General features: G+C 40.2%; 1 protein-coding gene across 3 annotated transcripts in view; it reads right to left on the bottom strand.

The window, feature by feature from the left end:
- The window catches only part of ccz1 (CCZ1 homolog, vacuolar protein trafficking and biogenesis associated), a 53,290-nt gene extending 38,557 nt beyond the window's left edge, over nucleotides 1-14,733 (bottom strand). The window contains exons 1-5 of one of the 3 annotated variants that reach the window (XM_043711367.1): nucleotides 14,465-14,730; nucleotides 8,049-8,135; nucleotides 3,264-3,357; nucleotides 2,477-2,574; nucleotides 774-867 (exon numbers count right to left, since the gene is read on the bottom strand). In XM_043711367.1, coding sequence (XP_043567302.1) covers nucleotides 774-867; nucleotides 2,477-2,574; nucleotides 3,264-3,357; nucleotides 8,049-8,062 — 300 coding nt within the window. In that variant the 5' untranslated portion in view covers nucleotides 8,063-8,135; nucleotides 14,465-14,730. Of the gene's footprint in view, nucleotides 1-773; nucleotides 868-2,476; nucleotides 2,575-3,263; nucleotides 3,358-6,415; nucleotides 6,566-8,048; nucleotides 8,136-14,464 lie in introns of those variants that run through there. The other 2 variants (XM_043711368.1, XM_043711369.1) reach the window with 2 other exon arrangements.
- Nucleotides 14,734-21,472: the final 6,739 nt, after the last annotated feature.

Raw genomic sequence — 21,472 nt, 5'->3', positions numbered from 1 at the left:
TTACCTGTGACTATCGATGATACAAATATCTCAGCAAGAGGCCCAGCAATCACTTCTCTAGCTTCCCACAGTGTTCTTGGGTACACCCCTGATCAGGTCTGGGGATTTATCCACCTTTAACCATTTCAAGACATCCAGCACTTCCTCCTCTGTAATCTGGACATTTTGCAAGATGTCACCATCTATTTCCCTACAGTCTATATCTTCCATATCGTTTTCCACAGACTAGTTTATTTTTGGAAGCTTGGTCAGCATGGACAAGTTGGACCGAAGGGTCTGTTTCTGTGCTCTTTGACTCTGTGCACAGCAAGCATTGACAATTACTGAAATAAATGACCAGATAATCTGTTTTATTGATTTTCATTGAGAGATAGGTCAGGACATTGAGAAGAACTACCAGCTTTTCCTCAAATAATGGCTATGGAAATATTTCATGTCTACCTAAAAATCGTAGACAGGGTGCTCAGTTTAATTTCTCATCTGAAAGATAGCACCTCTAACAGAACAGTACTCCCTCAGTATCAGTGTCAGCCTGGATTATGGGTTCAGGTCTCAGAAGTGGAGTTTGAACCATGACCTCCTGAGCCAGTGCAGAGATTCTGCATTCACCCAACCTTTGGAGCAGCCAATTTGGGCTTAACGGTCTGAAACAGGTACTTGTAAAAATGCAGCAACCACAGCTCAGCCTTGGTTACAGTCAGCTTAAGCAAAACAGTTCTAAGTGACACACACCAAACACTGCACAATCTATAAACTTTTCCGGTAATATGTACCATAACCATCCAGAAATTCTCCTCTGCTTCGTGAAAGAACTGCCTGTTCTTCTGTGTATGCAAAGACTTTGCTGGCTTGGTGGGACAGAAGGTCCTGTAAATGCAGAAAAGGAACAGGTTAGTCAGGCTTTATTCCTGATGAAGGGCTTTTGCCCGAAACGTCGATTTCGAAGCTCCTTGGATGCTGCCTGAACTGCTGTGCTCTTCCAGCACCACTAATCCAGAAACAGGTTAGTCAGAGTCTATTTCTGTAAATCTGAGAGCTAACACACTGAAGTACTTCCAGATGGCAAGGAACACGTGATTATTCTCAATCGAGAACAGCTTACAACACTTACAATCATCAGGACAAATGAGAAGATTAAGCCACTGAATAAACTTGTACTTCTACAGTGACTTTCACAAAATTGGGACAGACCAAAGCTCTTTCTAGCTAATGAACAACCGTTTGACATATATCATTGCTCGAACGTATGAAACACAGCAGCCAAATTAAGTACAGCAAGCTCCCATGATAGCAATAAGATCGTGATCAGGTCATTTATATTTCAATAACGTTGGTTAGGAGATAAGTATTGGCCAGAACCCCAGGCAAAATCTTCCGACTGTTCTCTGGTAGTTTCATGGGATCTTTTACATTCACTCAAGCTGCCAGATGTGGCCCAAGGTTTTACATCCTATCCATCTCTGACAGTGCAGCCCCCCCCTCTCAATACTGGGGTAGTCAACCTGAATTACGTCATCTAATGTTTGGGTTGGGGATTTGAACCCATAAGATTCTAATTTCAAGGGTGCTACCACTAAGTCATAAAATGCATAGAGTCATACAGCAGGGAAACAGACCCTGTTCAATCCATACTGCCCATAATTCCAAACTAAATTAGTCCCACCTGCTTGCGCTTGGCTCATATCCCACCAAACCTTTCCTATTCATTATCTTATCCAAATGTCTTTTAAACTGTATCTGCATCCACCACTTCCTCTGGCAGTTCAGTCCACAAAAATTGCCCCTTATGTGTTTTTTAAAAATCTTTCTCCCCTCACCTTAAAAATATGGCTCTCTAGTCTTGAAATTCCTCCGCCCCAGGGAAAAGACATCTGCCATTCACCTTATCTACACTTATTATTTTATAAACCTCAATAAGGTCACCCCTCAATCACCCTCCAGTGAAAAAACTCCCTTCCTATCCAGCCTTTCCTTATAACTCAAAGATTCTGGTAAATCTTTTCTGAACCTTTTCCAGCTTAATAGTATCCTTCTGCCCACAGGGAGACCAGAATTGCACACAGCAGCGAACACCAATAGGAGAAAGTGTGGAGTAAAAGCCCATTTAGCTTGGGAGGCTGTGTATACATGACTCCATTGCCTAGCCAATGCTCAGAGAGAACACCCTGTATTAATTCTCCCTCATGCCCAGATCAAATTGGAATAGCTTCTCAACGCCACCCTTTCTTGCACTTCCAAACTCACTGCCTTCCAAAGTGAACCCTCCCTCCCTGAGATCTCATGTGACACTCAAACATTTAAAATCTACATTTATATAATTTCTGGTCCCATTCCCAACCAGATACAACTCATACAGCCAAATACCAGGAAACATTTAATCCATTATATCAATAGGAAATCACACACTCCAAGTGAAAATATTTCACTAAGAAAGCATTGTTGCTTTGTTAAAATAAAGCTGCTTTAAAGTCCTTACCTTGTAAACTGCACAATCGCCTCACATAATCCAACATTCCTAATCTTTTCATTCTTATCAACCTCACTAGGATGATAAAACAGAATCTTCTTTTCTTCCTAGGAGAGAAGTTGCAAATTAGTTAATGAATCACAATTGGGCATCTCATCTATAAGCAATAATGACTTGGTTTTATATCGCACCTGTAATGTAGCAAAAGGTCCCAAGGCATTTTACAGGAGTTATCAAACCAAGCCACATGGGGAGATATTAAGACAGGTGATCAGAGCTTGGTCAAAAGGGCTAGATGATGAGAATTGGCTTTATGGAGGAAAAGGAGGGAGAGACAGAGAGGTGCAGCATGGGCATTCACAGCTAAGAGTCTTGGCTGAAGTCACATTCACCAGTGGTGGAGTAATTAATATTGGAACTTCTCAAAGGGCCAGAATTAGAGGAATGAATAGCACTTGGAGCATATTATGGCTGGATGAGCTTACAGAGATAAGATGGGACCATGAAAGGATTTGAAAACAAGAATAAGAATTTTTAAATGATAGCAAGCTTAACCAGGACCCAATGTAGATCAGTGATCATCCTAGGGGTTTGGGTGTAGAGGACTTGGTGCAAGTTGGGACACTAGCAGTGGAGTCAGTCTTCTCATTTTTATAGGTTATTGCAAAATCAAGCACTAAAGGTAGGGATTCTTAAGATAAGCCAACTATTAAATCAGCCTCAAAACAGGAACTGACAAACCACAGCAGAGCTTCAGCAAAAAGTATTAATTATATGCGTTTTGCTGTTCACCTACCTCACCTTCCCTTGGTCCAAACTTTGGATTGTAAATGAAAAAGCTAAGCAGTGTTGGGGGATATTGTTTTTCTTGTGCTGTTGTCATCCTGGGGCTAAACAGACAAAACGGAAAGGACAACAGGATATAAAGATTCTGCTCACCCAAAACTCTGCTTTCAATTCAATCTGATATAAAGTTACATTGATGTGCACAAGCATAGAAATATTCCAGAGTTATAGTGAGGCACTTGCACTAGCATTGTTAACATCATTGAGAACAACTGGTGCATAAACCTTCCAATCACATTTAAAAGTGCTGACAGGGTGCTCCAATGATATTCTTAATCACGCACTTCAAACTCTACCCGCCTATCAGTGATAGACCCAGTAACTAACAATTTATTGATGTACAACTGATTGCTTTAAGTCCATTGCTCAAACTCTACAAACCAACTATTACTCTGTGACAATAGATCATAAAAGTCAGTGCAACGCCATAATTAGTGGAGAACTGAGAAGTAGAGAAGTTATATGGAGTATGAATAACACTTTGGTTAGACCACAGTTAGAGCTACTGCGCTCAGTTTTGGACTCCACATTGTGACACTGGGGAAGGTGCCAAATAGGTTCAATGGAATGATACAGAACTGGAAGAGTAGACCTTTCAGGAAAGATTAAGCAGACTGGGGAAACTATCTCTACAAAATAATAGATTAAGGGCAATTACAATTATAAGTGGTTTTTCAAAGTTTGTGCGAAGATTTGTAGCTCGGGTGCTCATTATTGTGGTTCTGTTTGCCGAGCTGGGAATTTGTGTTGCAGACGTTTCGTCCCATAATAGTAGTGTTGTCCCAGTCCAACTCATGTTGCTTGTTATCTGCGTGTGTGGCTACTAAGGATAGCTGGTCATGTCGTTTCGTGGCTAGTTGGTGTTCATGGATGCGGATCGTTAGCTGTCTTCCTGTTTGTCCTATGTAGTGTTTGGTGCAGTCCTTGCATGGGATTTTGTATACTACGTTGGTTTTGCTCATGCTGGGTATCGGGTTCTTCGTCCTGGTGAGTTGTTGTCTGAGAGTGGCTGTTGCTTTGTGTGCTGTTATGAGTCCTAGTGGTCGCAGTAGTCTGGCTGTCAATTCAGACATGTTATAGATGTATGGTAAAGTGGCTAGTCCTTTGGGTTGTGGCATGTCCTCAATCCGTTGTCTTTCCCTTCGGCATCTGTTGATGAAATTGCAGGGGTATCCGTTTTTGGCGAATATATTGTAGAGGTGTTCTTCTAGACAGGGGACGAAACGTCTGCAACACAAATTCCCAGCTCAGCGAACAGAACCACAACAATAAGTGGGTTTGACAGGCTAGGTGTAGAGAAGATCTTTCCACTTATGGGGCAGATTAGAACTCAACACCATAAATGTAAAGCAATCATCAAAAAAATTGATTAGGAAATTCAGGAGAAGCTTCTTTAACCAAAAAGTGGAGCTCTGGAAACAGGAAATGGTGGAGATAAATAGCACTGATGCATATTAGAGGGATCTAGATAAACATACCTGGGACAAAGGAAGGAGTAGGGTAAAATGAAGTGCAGGAAAAGGTGCTGTGGAGCATAAACACCATTAAGTATAAACATCTTCTCTATATAGCTCCTCAATCAGAAGCAATCATTTTATAGACTTTGAATATCTTGTGTACAGAAGAGGTCCAGCCTGACCAGTTTCTTGATAGTTATAACCCCTAAATACTGATGGCATATTGTAAACCTTTCTTGGCCTTCACAGTGAAATCATGAGCCAGAAATCAAATACCCCGTAACTCTGGTTGTGGTGAAGTTGTATCAGCTTTCCCATTGAATGAATAGTAAATCCAGTAGGAAGGATTCCTGTGATAATGCAAAGTTCTGGACTGATAACTCCTGATTAACCAAACTTGTCATTGACGCACAACAAACCATCAGAGCAGGGTGAGACCTCTCTAGGTTGCGACATCTTGGCGAGTCAGCATCATTCTACATCGAGAAGTCTCCATAAAAAGTTGCTCAGACTCTGAAAGAATGGCTGAAGGTACAAGAAAGTGAAACATGCTGTCAATCGGAAACAAAAGTGAAGAGGATACAGCAAGTGGAAAACTGAGTGGGTAATTTCACCACAGTACTGGCAAAGAGAGGAGTTCACCTGCAGCCATTCCAGATCGGATGGAACATTGTCTCCCACACTGCAAACAGCGGGGATGCACAATGACAGCAGCAATGGCAGGTGACTGCTTGCAAAATTACCTTGCTCACATCCTGAATGCGTATGCATAAAGAGACCTTTTAAATGCAGATAAAACAGACTGTTTTATCATTTATCAGATCACTTTTCAATGTTCAAATATGCAACATGTAACGTTAGGGAAAGTGAAGCAAGAAACGGTTCACAATGAAAAGCTGCCACTTCTTGCGATCGGAATGTCCATAAGGCCTCGTCGTTTTGGAAACATCAAGTTGCCACCAACATAGTATGAGGATAACAAAACAGCCAATTTCAAGATATAGCTCAGGAAGGTGGGCAAGACGCACCAATGGAAGGAAGGAAGTCCCAATTGCCAACTGTTTTTGCAACACTGGGTTCAAATAAGATAGAACTGCGCAGGATACCAAGAAAGAGAAGCTAGGTCAGATCAACTAACCCAAATTTGAGCCTCCTTCTTCAACATGGAGCCTGAAGAGTCTGACAAATGCCCACCCTCTCGTTTCCCTCACCGAAGCTGCAAAGGCTGTAGAGATTCTCCAGAAGTTTCTACTGTGGCATGGAAACATGGAAAACCTGTTTGACTGCACTGAGGGCCTGTCTCACACTGCCTGATAACAACACACTAAACAGAAAATGATTACCCAGTTTTTCCAGAGCTAACTCCCAACATTTTTATTGTACAAGCTTGGTTAGAGACAAAAAGACTGCAGCTGGTGGAATCCAAGGTAGACAAGCAGGAGGCTGGAAGAACACAGCAAGCCAGGCAGCATCAGGAGGAGCATCAGTCCTGAAGAAGGGTTACACCCAAAATATTGACTTCTCCACATCCTGATGCTTGCTGTGTTTTTCCAGCCTCCTGCTGGTCTACCTTTTATTGTACAAGATCAGTCTATGGTAACGTGTGATCAAACTGAAAAATAAAGACATTCCGTCACATATTTACTGTGTCACCATTTTTTCATTTTATGTTCTTTAGACATAAAGCATGTTTGTAGGCAAGTGAGGTTCCATCACTTCCTCGGCTATCATAAAGATCCCCTTAACATGATGTTGTGGTGTGTCTCCTGCAGTTTGACTCATCATGATTTTGTTCCTTTTGTAATTTAGAAACCAGAGCTGCACACAAGTGTAATCAAACCAAGGCTCAATACAAGTTTAACTTGACTTTCCTGCTTTTCAATTTTGTACCTCTACAAATGAGCCCCAAGGCATGCTTTGCTTTTTTATTGAATGTCCTTATTAACACACGTCATTATGATTTTTAATTGCTCCACCATTGGTGACTATGTCATCAGTGCCTGGGCCCTAAGTTATGGAATATCCTGCCTAAATCTCTCCACCTCTCTCTTTTCCCTTAAGATATTCCTTTAAGCATCTCTCTTTGGGCAAGCATTAGTCTTCAGACCTAATATTTCATGGTGCAACACTTTGTTTTGTGAAGTCCAAGATGTTTTATGACATTAAAGACCAGTATAATTTATTGTTGCATCATGACTTTCAGTGAAAAGTATTTCTGAGCACCCAGATCCTATATCCCATTTAGACAGATATGTTCTCCACAAAATATGGCCTCCTTATTCTTAAAAGATAATTATATTCTTTGCTCTTTATTAAATGAATTTGCCTGTTCTTGTACAATTTAATCTCCTGCTCTTGTACTGTCCTATACGAATGAGCAGAACACACTTAAAGACTTGTTGCTTTATCTATTATTAATTGTGTGAAATTATCATCAATTTCACTGACAACCACCTTAGACATTTATAGGTTTACAAACCTTAATGCTACATGCATCCAGTTTCCCAGTTTTATTAAGACTGAGGGAAAAGATCCAGATATGAAAGTGCATCAACAAATCCCAGCTCTTGGAGAACTGATCACATTGCACCTAGTATCAACTTAAACGAAGGATCTAAATTTCATATTCAAAATATTAAAATTAACAAAGAACTGGAGATGCTGGAAAAACTCAGCAATTCTGGCAACATTTTTGGCGAGAAAGTGGAGTTAATCTTTCAAATCCAGTGATCCTACATCAGTTCTGAAATGTTAACTCCACTTTCTCACCAAAGATGTTGACAGACCTGTTGAGGTCTCCAGCAATTTCTGGTTTTTATTTTGAAATATTTATGGTTTTAAAGATATTTTTCTACCCACTTCTCCCCAACTAACATTTATCAAGGATAGAGCGAGAATTTACTTTTCCTCCTCATATCCTGGCCCCATCCTCTCATTATCTCCGTAAAATCCTCCAGCTCCACAACTCAAAAGTGATAATGGTTTCTAGAATTTTGGCTTCTTATGCACCCTGACTTTAATCACTTCATCTGCCAAGGTCCTAAATTCTGCAACTTCCACCCTAAATCTCTCCACCCCTCTCTCCTCTTTAAAGATAATCTTAAAATTAGGCTGATTGTAAAATGATTTACAAAACACAATGTTGACAGAGTATGTAAATACATATTTTGTTATATTTATGGATTGAGCCAGCGTGGCCTCCCTTTGCGACTGTATTTTAATTGAGGTCATTATATGCTCATTGGTGTGTACACAGACTAACTGACTTCTACAATTACCTTGTCATCAACATTAGCGTTCGTTTGATTCAAGCAGTTTCTCTGTCTTGCTGCCAAAGTACATTATGCAAAGTCTCAGAAAGGCATCTGCCGATAAAAGAGAGAAATTTCAGAACAACAGTTCTATTTTCCCAACACTGTTTAGCCTCAAAGTTTTGGTTGGTTTCAACACTCAGATTACAAGGTTTTTAACCACCGGTGACTTTGGAAAGGTTCAGTTTCGACAGAAGAGCAACAGCACAATCGAAAGGAGGTGGAGAGAAGGGAGGAAAGATCAGACTGAGTGATAATACTTCAACCCCAGGGCATCAATGTGGACTTCAGCAGTTTCCTCATTTCCCCTCCCCCCATCTTACCTCAGTTCCAACCTTCCATCTCAGCACTGTCTTCATGACCTGTCCTACCTGCCAATCTCCCTTCCCACCTATCCGCTCCACTCTCCTCTCTGACCTATCACCTCCATCCCCACCCCCATTCACCTATTGTACTCTTTGCTACCTTCTCCCCAGCCCCACCAAACCCCCCCCCCCCCCATTTATCTCTTCACCCTGGAGGCTTCCTGCCTCTATTCCTGATGAAGGGCTTTTGCCCAAAACGTTGAATTTCCTGCTCCTCAGATGCTGCCTGATTTGCTGTGCAAGTCAGGCAGCACCACTTTGATCTAAACTCTGGTTTCCAGCATCTACAGTTCTCACTTCTGCCTGGGTGATAATAACCAAGAGCGTGGTGCTGAAAAAGCACAGCTGGTGAGGGAGCATCCAAAGAGCAGGAGAGATGACATTTTGAGCGTAAGCTCTTCATCAGGAACGTACGCTTGAAACGTCGATTCTCCTGTTCCTCGGATACTGCCTGTCCAGCTGTGCTTTTCCAGCACCACACTTTTTGACTCTGATCTCCAGCATCTGCAGTCCTCACTTTCTCCAGAAAGTAACCAAAGCATTCTGACAATGTGGAGCAGGTATCAGCCATGGATCTATAGGTAGGCCTTGTAAATTGGACTCAAAGGGTCATGAGTTCAAAACCTACTCCAGAGACATGAGCACACTGGCACTCTGATGCAGTTGTTGACGGAGTGTTGTATTGTTGGAGGTGCTATCTTTTAGATGAGCCACTGATTTGAGGCTCCGTTGACGTTTTCCTGTAGATGTGAACATTCCTGTTTCAGAGCTTTGGAGTTATTCTTGGTGCCCTGGCCAATATTCATTTGCTCAATCAACATCAAAGCTTTTCCTCGTCATTATCTCATTACTGTTTATGGGAACTTGCTGTGTGCATTTTTCTAGATGACGAGTGACTACAAATTAGCTAAGAAGCAGAGCGCACTGAAGGGTGCTATAGAAACGCATGTCTTTCTTTTGGTTTTCATTTCTGCAACTATAGCATTAAAGAAAGCAAATACACTTAATCACACATGCTGATGTTAACACAAATTGCTGTAGACTCTGCAGTAGATTATGTATCATCTTTTAGGAGACATCAAGAGAAAATGGAAACCAAGCAGGCTGATTGGGTTTTGATTATATTCTCTGTGGGTTATTGTTAATAAAATTTAACACAAGAAAGGGAACCAAAGATGGTTTGCCTCAGATTTAAACCAATGGGTTTTTAATCAATGTTTCAAATTCTAGACTGAATAATTAGAAAGGTTAAATGCAGGAAGTGGATTTCTTAAAAGCCCTGCAGCAGCTGGTGCTGAGGCATGGGTGGGATTTTACTTCGTACCGTAGCAATGTAGAAAATAGAAGTAGATTTGTCCAGGCAGTGTCTCAAGCCTGTCCAGTGATTTCTAATGCTGGAGGCAGTGGTTCAAGAGACATGGAAGAAGCTAAGTATAGATGGTAACAAGGTGCTAAGAACTGATCTGCCCGAAACACTGAGCTAAATATGTTTATGAATAGGCTCTTTGTAAAGGATTTCTATGCCAATGGAAAATGGTTAGCAGCAATTTAGGGCGGCACGGTGGCACAGTGGTTAGCACTGCTGCCTCACAGTGCCAGAGACCCGGGTTCAATTCCCGTCTCAGGCGACTGACTATGTGGAGTTTGCACGTTCTCCCCGTGTCTGCGTGGGTTTCCTCCGGGTGCTCCGGTTTCCTCCCACAGTCCAAAGATGTGCAGGTCAGGTGAATTGGCCATGCTAAATTGCCCATAGTGTTAGGTAAGGGGTAAATGTAGGGGTATGGGTGGGTTGCGCTTCGGCGGGTCGGTGTGGACTTGTTGGGCCGAAGGGCCTGTTTCCACACTGTAATCTAATCTAATCTAATCAATTCTCAGAATGTAAAGTTGATTAACTTTTGCAAAGAGGTCTCCATTCTGCGCTGGGCAACATGAAAAACATCTAACATCAGGCAGGATAACAGGGGGTGAGGATGAATGTTTCGCTGCAACACATTTTGTATGTTGAAACCTTACATTTATAAATATCTAGGTCGCATACATTATGATGCTGACTACACTTCAAAAATACTTCATTAGCTGTTAAGCATTTCAGTCATTCTGAGGTTGTGAACGATACTACAGACATACAAGTCTTCCATTAAATCACTCTCTACCTATGTAATCTCCTCCAGCACTAAGCCTTTCCAAGATCCCTCTGGTCCTCGAATTCTGACCTCTTGCACATGCCTAATTTAATTTATTTGACTACTGGCAGCAGCTTTTTCAGCTGCCTCAGTCGTAAACTTTGGGATCCCCTTCCCACCTCCTTTAAGACACTCCTTAACATCAATCTTTTTCACTGAGGTTTTGATCACCTAATCTAATTTCTTCTTTGTGAAACTCAATATCAAATTTCGTTTTATGATGCTTCTGTGAAGCATTTTCAAAACTTACTACAATTAGAACTTATATAATGTAAATTGTTATTGTACCTCGCCACATCAAAACACACTACTGCTGGTTTGTAATGGTCAAAATGCAGCCAATTAGTACACAGCAAGGTCTCAATGATAAATAAATAACTGAACAAACTCTTTATTTTTGTATTCATATTGGTTGAGATCAGAATACCAACCTCCTCAAACCGCTCCCCCATTCTTACTTAAAGTTGTAACTTTCTCTAATAAGGAAAGATTGAGTATGTCAGGCCTATACTCACTGGAATTTCAAAAAAACGAGAGGTGATACATATAAAAGAGTCTGAGAGGACTCCTCTCACTGAGGTGACATCTGCCCTTATGGGGAATCTAGGACTAGGGAACATAGATTAAGAATAAAGAATTTCCCATTTCAAGTGGAGATGAGGTGGGAGGTGGGATTCTTCTATCAGACGGCCATTAATCTTTGGAATTCTTTATTTCAGAGAGATGTTTCAGCTGTGTCATTGAACATAGAGTCATACAGCACGAAAACACACCCTTCAGTTCAACTTGTTCATGCTGATCAAGTTTCCCAAACAAAGCTAAGCCCACTCATCTGTGTTTAGCCCATACCCCTCTAAATCTTTCCTATTCATAGTTAAAAATCACACAACACCAGGTTGTTGTCCAACAGGTTTAATTGGAAGCACACTAGCTTTCGGAGCGTCGCTCCTTCATCAGGTGGTACTCCTTCATCAGGTGGTACCATCTCTACCTCTGGCCCCATTTCTTAAGTTCATCTCCCCATCCCCCTGCTCCCCATCTCTCACATAAGTTCAAGGGAAAGAACCACCTGAACTACAAGACCAGGCCGCAGTTTAACATTTCATCTGAAAAGTGGCTACTCCAACAACGCTGTATGGGCGCACAAGCTATGGAGGATTCTAAGAAAGGGGAGGAGCCACAAAACTGAATTGCTGGGAAGAAGCTGGGCATTGAGGGAGAAAGGGAGAAGGCAATGTCTGTACAAGTTTTGGACTATGAGAACTCCGCAGCAGTCTTGTCTCAGTTAAAGGCAAGTGAAAACTAGACATGAGGCTTCCGAAGAGGCTCTGTATCTGGACGCGGCAGAATCCCTTTGAACTGGACACAAATCCATGATATGGATTGTAACTACAGCTGGTTGAACTGAGAATTTCTAAGTTCTCAATCTGTGTAACGAAACTGACTCTAAACACAGACTGAATGGATGGCTCTCGGAACTGCTTTGAATTAACAAACCAGGAGAACAGAAGAATTAGGAGCGCTCCATTGAGCCCTTCAAACCTGCTCCACCATTCAATAAGATCATAGACCATCTAATTATGGCCTCAACTCCACTTTCCTGTCTGCCTACTCTGCCTTCGACCACTTTGCAGATCAAAATTCAGATCAACTCAACCTTGAATACAATTCATTGACTCAGCCTCTACCACTCTCTGGGAAGGTTATTCCACAGAAATTTGTTAGATTAGATCAGAGCCTACTTTAAAAGACTGCTGTCAAGATTAGTGTGGTGGTGGAAACACACAGCAGGTCAGGCAGCATCCGAAGAGCAGGAAAATCGACGTTTCGGGCAAAAGCGCTTCATCAGGATTACAAGATTGCTGTTTACTTACAAGCAGAGTAATTGCAAACAGGCCACACTAGGCCTGGAATATTGTTTTCAGAACCAGACCATACTAAATGCACTGCTAAACTGTACAAATCAGGGTAAAACCAAATTTGAACCTCAGTATATGCTGAATTAAGTAGCCTTAGCCACGGATAACAGTGTAAATGTTATGATTGGCTTCACTGTCACTGGTGTCAGGATAAAACAAACCCAGACTAAATGTTAAACATGGTCCCCAACTAATAAGGAATAAAAAGGAAACACTTGTATTTTGACAGTACCTTTCACAACCTTAAGACACCCCTAAGAGTTCTGCAGTATGGAGCACTTTCCTGAAGTGTAGTCACTCCTGTTATACAGATACTGCAGCAATGTGCACTGTAAGATCCCACAAATCGCGATGTGATAACAACCAGATAATCTACTTTAGTGATGCTGGGTTGAGAGATAAATGTCAATTTAATAATTCCCCTGCTCTTCTTTGAAATAACAGCTGTAGGATCTTTCACCTTCAACACTGACAGAATGTATGGGTCCTGGGTTTTAGATTAGATTAGATTACATTACATTACAATGTGGAAACAGGCCCTTCGGCCCAACAAGTCCACACCGACCCGCCGAAGCGCAACCCACCCATACCCCTACATTTACCCCTTACCTAACACTACGGGCAATTTAGCATGGCCAATTCACCTGACCCTGCACATCTTTGGACTGTGGGAGGAAACCGGAGCACCCGGAGGAAACCCACGCAGACACGGGGAGAACGTGCAAACTCCACACAGTCAGTCGCCTGAGTCGGGAATTGAACCCGGGTCTCTGGCGCTGTGAGGCAACAGTGCCACCGTGCCGCCCACGTTTTCCTTCTCATCCAGTAGACTGCACCTCCAGCACTGGACTGGAACTGTCAGCTGGGATTTCTGTGCTTGGGTCTCTGAAGTGAGACTTAATCTCATAACTTTCTCACTCAGAGGGGAGAGTGTTATTGCCACCAATTCATGTCAGAGTCATACCTATCATGGAACAAGGAACAGAGCCCGTCATTACCTATTTCATTGCTGCAAATGTTTTCATTGAAACAGCAACTGCATTTCAAAATGCAAAAACACTGGCTGCAATCCACTTTGGAATATTGAACTTCAATTTAAACCTGAGCTCTTTCTTTCATATAAAAATTTCTAAAATGCCAAAAAGTATTTGGTACAGTTGGAAAATTAAAATAGATCCATTCAATTTAAAACAACTTGCATTAATACAGCACCATATATGTTCCCAGGCACTTCACAGCAACAGTTATCTGACAAAAACATACACGATAAAACACTAATCATTCTGGGCCATAAAGTAACAAGTTCAAGATTAACCATTAAGGGGCATCATTAGCCATGTCCAAAAATACCAGTAACAAACCTAACACAATCCTAAAGTGTTAAGAATAAGCATAAAACACTGTCAGTACAAGTTCAGAAATGTTTCTTCTGAATTAGATTGTACATTTTCAGCTATTAATTTACATACATATTTGGTAAAAACAAAAAGGTTTTATTTAATGAAGAATACTTTACAAAGTATCTTATAAAAGATGTTTCTACAGGTTGAGAGTTTGGTTGTAGGCCTCACTTGGCATTAGGCAAAATTGGAAATTCACATAAATGTGTAATGAGTCTTACTAGCCTTCAATTCAGTCCGAGCTGAACACTTTAAATTCAGAACATATATAAATAAAACGGGATATCTTACTGACAAAACGAAAATAAAATTACGTTAGGCCCCAGGCTTCCAAGAGGTTAAATTTGATCAGTCCTCCAAGTGACAGCGGCTGTTGCTTGGGTCACGCCTCAGGATCAATCAGAAAACTGAGGCCTAGCACTGATCAAATCAGTCAGTACCCTTCCCATGGGTAAAGCACCAAGAACGTATGATATTTTTCTTCAATATTTTGAAACATTTTTTTGAAAGAAATACCTTTTTGTTTGTCACTGGATTTCTACTTTGAATTCCTGCAGCATTGCTCTTCCCCGGGACTGGGAGTTGTTTCTGGTACTCTACAGCACCACATACTGGTTAAGGACACATTTTTGTTTTCAAAAGACTTGTCCGTATATATTTTTTAAAAATGACTTTCTATTTGTTCGATTTTGGTTATCTGTTGTTTGAAAATTATACACAAACCGAAAGTTTCAGTTTCCCTTCAGCTGGGCATTCATAAAATCTTGCTGCAAAGTATACAGCACAATTCAATGTCCCAAAGGAGCACAATTGCATTTTTCAAGCTTCCTACAGCATCTTTGATAACCTTCAGACAGCCCAGTGCGCTCTTAAACCAATTCATCTGGAATTCATTGCTTTAATTTAGGAAACACAGCAGTCAATTTGTGCACAGCAAGCTCAATACAAGCAACAATTTGATAATGACTTTTTTTTGTGTATTTGGTTGAGGAATAAAAGATACCAGGGAGAAATGTCTGCTCTTTTTTGAAATAGTGGCCATAGGATCTTTTACATGAGGAAGTCTAGATAGACCCGTGATTTAACTCCTAGTTAAAAAGTAGCATTTGCAGTACTCCCTTATGGCACTGATTACCAACCCTGGGAGCAAGAATTGAATTTGTGATTTTCAGCTAAGAGTTTTACCTAGTAAGCAGGTTAGACCTTTTTGTTCATAATTTGCAGTATTTTATATTATTATACCATCTCTTTGTTGTTCCTGAAAATTCTGAACTCAGTTTCCATGTTGTTCACTCAATTACTCTGCTTTGTGATATAAGATTTTGTGATGACCCCGGACAGTTGGAGCTGATAAGTGAGAAGCTTTAAAATTAGAAGGTTAGGGAGAGCTGTAAAACTGGTTCCTATATTATCCTTCTCCTTCCAATTGATTTTGTACAATATAAGCAAAACCAGATAAGGTGAGACCAAGTGCTGATCTAATGTGAGGTTTTACACTACTCTTAGCTGCTGCTATGGAAAGTATCTCTCAGGATATTTGATTGCAGAGATCACCACTGTGCATTGTCCTCAGTTGATATCCATGAGAATGAACATTACATGGATGGTGATCAGCTGTGGAAACTCTGATGGATTTCTTCACCATCTCCTCCTTTCCTAACTCAAATCTGGAGATCAACAAAAGCTCCAAGCCTTCTATAGCATCCCTATCACTGCAAAGAAAATTATGAAATCGCAAAGAAGTTTTTTTTTAACTGGGCTCAAATAGGCCTCACATCTTCTGGTCTCATCCAAGTCAGCTGCCCTTTCTTAACGTGCACGCACAGAGGGTGGTACGTGTATGGAATGAGCTGCCAGAGGATTGGTGGAGGTTGGTACAACTGCAACATTTAAAAGGCATTTGGATGAGTATATGAATAGGAAAGATTTGGAGGGATATGGGCCAGTGCTGGCAGGTGGGACTAGATTGGGTTGGGATATCTGGTCGGCATGGATGGGTTGGACCGAAGGGTCTGTTTCCATGTTGTACATCGCTATGACTCTATTACTATAAGTTATGTTCACCCAGGGCCCCTCTCCTCATTCATTGTCTCCCAGGTCCCATATGCCTCAAATTCAATCTCCTCAGTCTTGTGTTATAACCCATGCATGGTTTAGCTTCCCCTCCCAACTTCGAAATCTCGTTCATCCATACAATCCTCCGAATTTGTTCATTCCTTCAATTCACACTTCTGATGTAACTCACCCTGCTTGGTTTTGCTAATGTTGTTCACAACTCACATTCTTCACTCCACAATTAGTGGCTGTGACTTCAACTGTCTTGGCCCAAAACTTTGTAATTCCCTCTTGAGTTGTCTTTCACTCCTCCCTTAAGTTGCTCCTTAAAATCTACATTTCTGATCAAACTTTAGGTCATTTCTCCTAATGGCTTTCCGTTTGACTTGATGTCAATTATTTTGACTGAATACAGGCCCATGAAATGTAGGCAAATGTTGATTAGGAGACAAGATTGTTGACCAGAAATACTGCATTACTGGCTATGGCAAAATCTCAGGCTTTTGGCCAAAGATTTAAGTCTAAAATATCATAAGAAAATATGTAATGCAGCAACCTTATTATGCCCTCTGGATACACCAATTATAATATACCAAAACATGACTCTACCCAATGTAAATCTTTCCTGAGATGAGTGTCACAGGCAACCTTTGAACAAGGTAGCAAACTGTGAAATATTTCCCGAGGGAAATCTAATTAAACTCCGTACTGTCAATCTAAAACTATAAGCCACATTATTTAACTTTAATCAGCTGTCTAACACAAATGGCATTTTTCACCGTTTCAACAGCATTTAGTCATCTGCATTTATCTAGTCTTCAATGTAGGGATAGTTAGCCCTACAGAGATGGAATTTCAACTTTGAACAATGCTTTTATTCGGTACGTGTGAGAGTAAAGATAAACTAATTACAGTGATTAAATATTAACACTGTTTTCTTCATAACATATATCTTTAATCAACAGGGGATGTTTAAAATGGCAGATATTGCCAGTTGACATCAAGCAGTGACAACTGTACAATATGTCTGTAACAAGGCAGAACAATAGCAGAGATGAAAAGCATTGAGTGAAACTGAAGAATTTGGCTAAAGGTAAATTCACTTAAATGAGAAGATCTGATGAATAACATTCCACTCTAGGCCAACATTGCTTTTTAATGGAGACATTTCAGGTTCAGTTTTTTTCCAATACAGTAAATTATAACTTATATCTCTCTCTTGGTAATCCCTTTTAGAAAACTTTTTCTTAATTTAAATTTTGGTAAATATTCCTCAAACAGTGATCAGCAACTTGCTGAATAGCAAATTTGTCTCTTAGTTATTCTTCTCTCTAACCCAAATTAGCTTCCTTAGAATTTCACAATCTGATTGATGTACTTCGAAAATATAAATTTGTTGATGTAACTGCCTGATGTAACTAGAAAGATCCCTAAGTTTAATTCCTAAATTGCAGTGAGTTTGCTGGTCCAGCTGGTAGCAGACATGCAAGTAGTCTCAAAAAGCTCAGACTAAGGAGAGGGAAGATCAATCTGATTGAAAACCAATGACTCTTGTTATAGAACTTGATCATCTATGTTATTGATCTCAAGTAATACCAACCAAAGTTTTTGCTGAATATGATTAAATTTCTGGTGCCTGAAAAATAGCTACATTTTAATTAGACATTTGATACCTGACCTTGTAATTCAACTTAAGCTTCATCTTATCCAGGAAGTGGACTCTTCCTCCAGTCTTGAACCCTGTTAGGCAGTTCAATATTTGGAGATAACATTGGAATTGTGTTTTGGCAAACTGATTACTGGATCATCTCAAACCTGCAAATGGCATTGAAACAAAAACAAAATATTGTTAATTACCCATTTATAAAGTGGTTGCAGTATAGAATAAGGCTACCTGTCCTTTGCTGACAATTTAATTAGGCCCTCTCCCCTGCCCTTTCCCTGAAGTCCTCCATATCCTTCTACTTTATCCAATTCCAGAGAAGGCTGGAAACCTGGGATAAAATCAGAAAATGATGGAACCACTCAACAGTTCAGACATGATGAGAGAAACCAAGAGAACATTTCAGATCAATGGCTATTGGAAGTATTTGAACTGCAAAGTTAACCTTTTTCGGGTGTTCACTTCCTTATCCTTTCATGGTTTGATCTTCCCCATTTTGCAAAGCATATTTTGTTGTTAAGTCTTTGACTGAAATATGGTTCTGAGTGTCTAGTTGTATGAATAGTGGATAACCTTCCTACTTTGAATTCATTTGATCCCTGTCTCTTCGGACTGAAAGTTGGGATGCTGAAATGAGGTAAGTACTTAATGCTCCAAGCTATTCATTCAGCCTGGCAATGCTACCAAACCATGTTGCTTGGTATTTCCTTCAAGTTATTAGAGAAAGACTATTTGAATGAGAGGCCCCAAATTGTTGCTGTTTATAGGAATCAAAACTTCAACCTCGAACATGAATTTGCTAGGATCTCTACATAATCATAGCATGCCCATCCCTATGCTAATATCAGGCAGTTCAATGCATTTTGAATGACACCTTTTCTTTGATTTGAAATGAATGTGTAGGTAAATGCAACTTGCCACATTTCATGGCCTCAGAATGCAACAAAGTACTTTACAGCCAATGAATTACTTTCCAAGTGTATCAGCCAATTAACCACAGTGACTTTCTATGTTCACTTGAGAAGGTGGTAAGTTAGCTTAGATGATTTTGGAATGTGGTATGGAATGATGTGGGTTCAATCTAATATACCAACCATGCTTATTTGCAGTGACGATCCTCTTCACTTTGCCCCTTGCTTAATGTGGAATAGTGCCTTTGAAGTTATATAACCACTGTCTCTCTCTCTCTCTCTCTCTCTCTCTGTCTCTATGGGAGAGATGGTGTGGTCCCTTGTGGACTATGGCTAATAACCTATCTTGATATACCTAACTGAGAGGTCAGTTGGGTTTAACATCTCAACGAAAAGACAGCATCTCTGACTGTATAGCACTTCCCCAGTACTGAGATTAAAAGCAACTGCAAAAGCAAAATTCAAAATGTCTATTTAGAATATTTTCCACAGATATTCAGGAAACGTTAAACAATAACAGCAACTTTACGCAGAGGGTGGTGAGTGCCTGGAATGCGTTGCCAGTGGAAGTGGTAGAGGTGGACACAATAGCATCACTTAAGATGTACCTAGACAAAAACATGAATGGGCAAGGAGCAGAGGGATACAGATCCTTAAAAAATAGGTGACAGGTTTAGTTAGAGGATCAGGATCAGCGCAGCAAAAGGCCTGTTCCTGTGCTGTAATCTTCTTTGTTCTTTGTCACTAATTGATCAAAGAACAAGGTTCTAGGAGTAACTTAAAATAGCAAAGGGAGGCAGTGAGTCAGAGAGGGTTAGGGATGGAATCCCACAGCTTGGACAGTTGAGGGCATGGGAGCAAAGAAAATTAGGAATATGCAAAATACAGAAGTGGAGGAGACAGGGTGTAGTGAGACCAATAAGGAGTGTAAATGCAATGTAAAGAATTTTTAAATCTCATTAAGATTCCCTGTTTGTGGTGTTCAGATATAATATAGCAAATATGAAGTAACTCCCTCATGACATGCCACAATTATATCTAATAACATTATAACAATTTACAGGACAGAATAAGGCCATCACCCCATCATGCATTTGTTTTTTCTTTTATAGAATAATTCTGCATTGTCCCACATCCTCATGTTTTGTTGAAAAGTTTCCAGCCTCAAGTAGCCATCCAGCTCCCTAAAAAAAACTTATTAAACCAGATACCACCACGTTTCAGGTTGAGTTTTCCAGATCACAACACTCCTCAGACTGAAAATAATTTGCCTTGTTTCCCTTCTAGATTTCTTTAGAACAATTTGTAATCCCTGGACTCAAGTTGTTGGCTCACTCTCCAGAAGGAATATTTTTGCTTCTTTCCTGTAAAAAAACCTATTAAATCCACAGTAAGTATTAGATAAAAATACAGCAATTTGACTGGACAAGCCAACTAAGCAATTACTTTTCATGCTTCCCCATTTGAGCAACATCTAACCAGAAATTTTACAGTTTATTTGCTACTAAATTTCAGACAAAGACTTCTCAAGGTGCCAAAGGAAATGGGGCACAGAAATGCAGCAATAGAATTGTTAAAACAAGCTATCAGTTCCCCTGTGGTTTCCTCTTTCACAAGAACATGGGATCATTGTGTCCTCACTCTCATATTTTGGATTATATCATTTTCACTTGTAATAAATCATTAAACATGGCGAAACCCACAGGTCAGCAGATTGTGTAGTGAAACAGTATCGCCTACGTAAACTTTTAAAGCCAGCAAAGCAGGTGAGAAACCAGTATTGTGGTTACTCATCCTCCCATCACTCTAATTGTTTGCAAGGCAACACCATGTATTGAACTAGGCTCAATGTTATTAGAGAGCATAGCATCAAATGTACCTCTACATGAAACCTGATAAGGAGGGTCGTTCTTCCATGTAAAGGTTTTAATCCTGCATTTTTCTATGATACTAGAGCTGGAAGGTTATGAAGACAGTTTATACATATTTCTTGCACCTCTACTTTTTGACAAGAAGTCTTACTTTGATTTTCTTGCAGAAATAAAGAATATTTGCAATGACCTTGGAAGTGATGACATATGTCAGGGTGTTCCACGGTTTAATGCATACAAGGATTGCGGACATTGTCAGTGTCTTGTCTTTCTGTTCAAAGTTTCAGAATTAACTAAGAATCCTGACAGTATGGATGTGATAGTGACTGTAGACAGACCAATTGGAATACATAATGCTGTGATTAGGATTAATGCAGACATACAAAACTCATGGATGTCTTTAAGTTTATAAGGAATTCTTCATTGTCTGTAAATTGTTGACATCAGAGAAGAGGGTGATTGAAGAAGAAAAAACATACAGAAATCTGAATGAGTTTTTTTTTCAAAAGCTTACATTTTTGATTGCAAAGCCTGCAGCTCAACTCAAAATAGCACAAATTTTATTTTAATTAGAAATTAATTTAAACTGGGTTTAGCTATTCTAAGTAATGAGGAGTCATATTATAATGCACCAAGTTCTATTCACACCTCATCCCCATGCTCACTGGCCTACATGGGCTCCCAGTCTGATAAGTTCTTGATTTTAAAGTTCTCGCTTTGTTTTCAAATCCATCCAAAGCCCTCTCTCTCCCTCTCTCTATCTCTATAACCTCCTCCATATCCAAAATCCTCTGAGATCTCTGTGTTCCTCTAATTCTGGTCTCTCTCATATCCCCAGTTTCCTTCACTTCATCTTTGACACTTGTGCCTTCAGCTGCCTGAATCCAAAACTCTCTGGATCTCTTCGAAAGATAGAGAGAAGGATGACGCAACAGAAGCATTTGCAAACAAGCACATGAATTTTTAAATTTGACATATTGACTGATCAGGAGCCAATGTAGGTCAGAAAGCATATGGGTGAAAG

This window comes from Chiloscyllium plagiosum, chromosome 21 (assembly GCF_004010195.1).
Source record: "Chiloscyllium plagiosum isolate BGI_BamShark_2017 chromosome 21, ASM401019v2, whole genome shotgun sequence".
Classification (NCBI taxonomy): Eukaryota; Metazoa; Chordata; class Chondrichthyes; order Orectolobiformes; family Hemiscylliidae; genus Chiloscyllium; species Chiloscyllium plagiosum.
The sequence above is the reverse complement of the archived record's forward strand: the minus strand, read 5'-3'. Positions and strand labels throughout refer to the sequence as shown.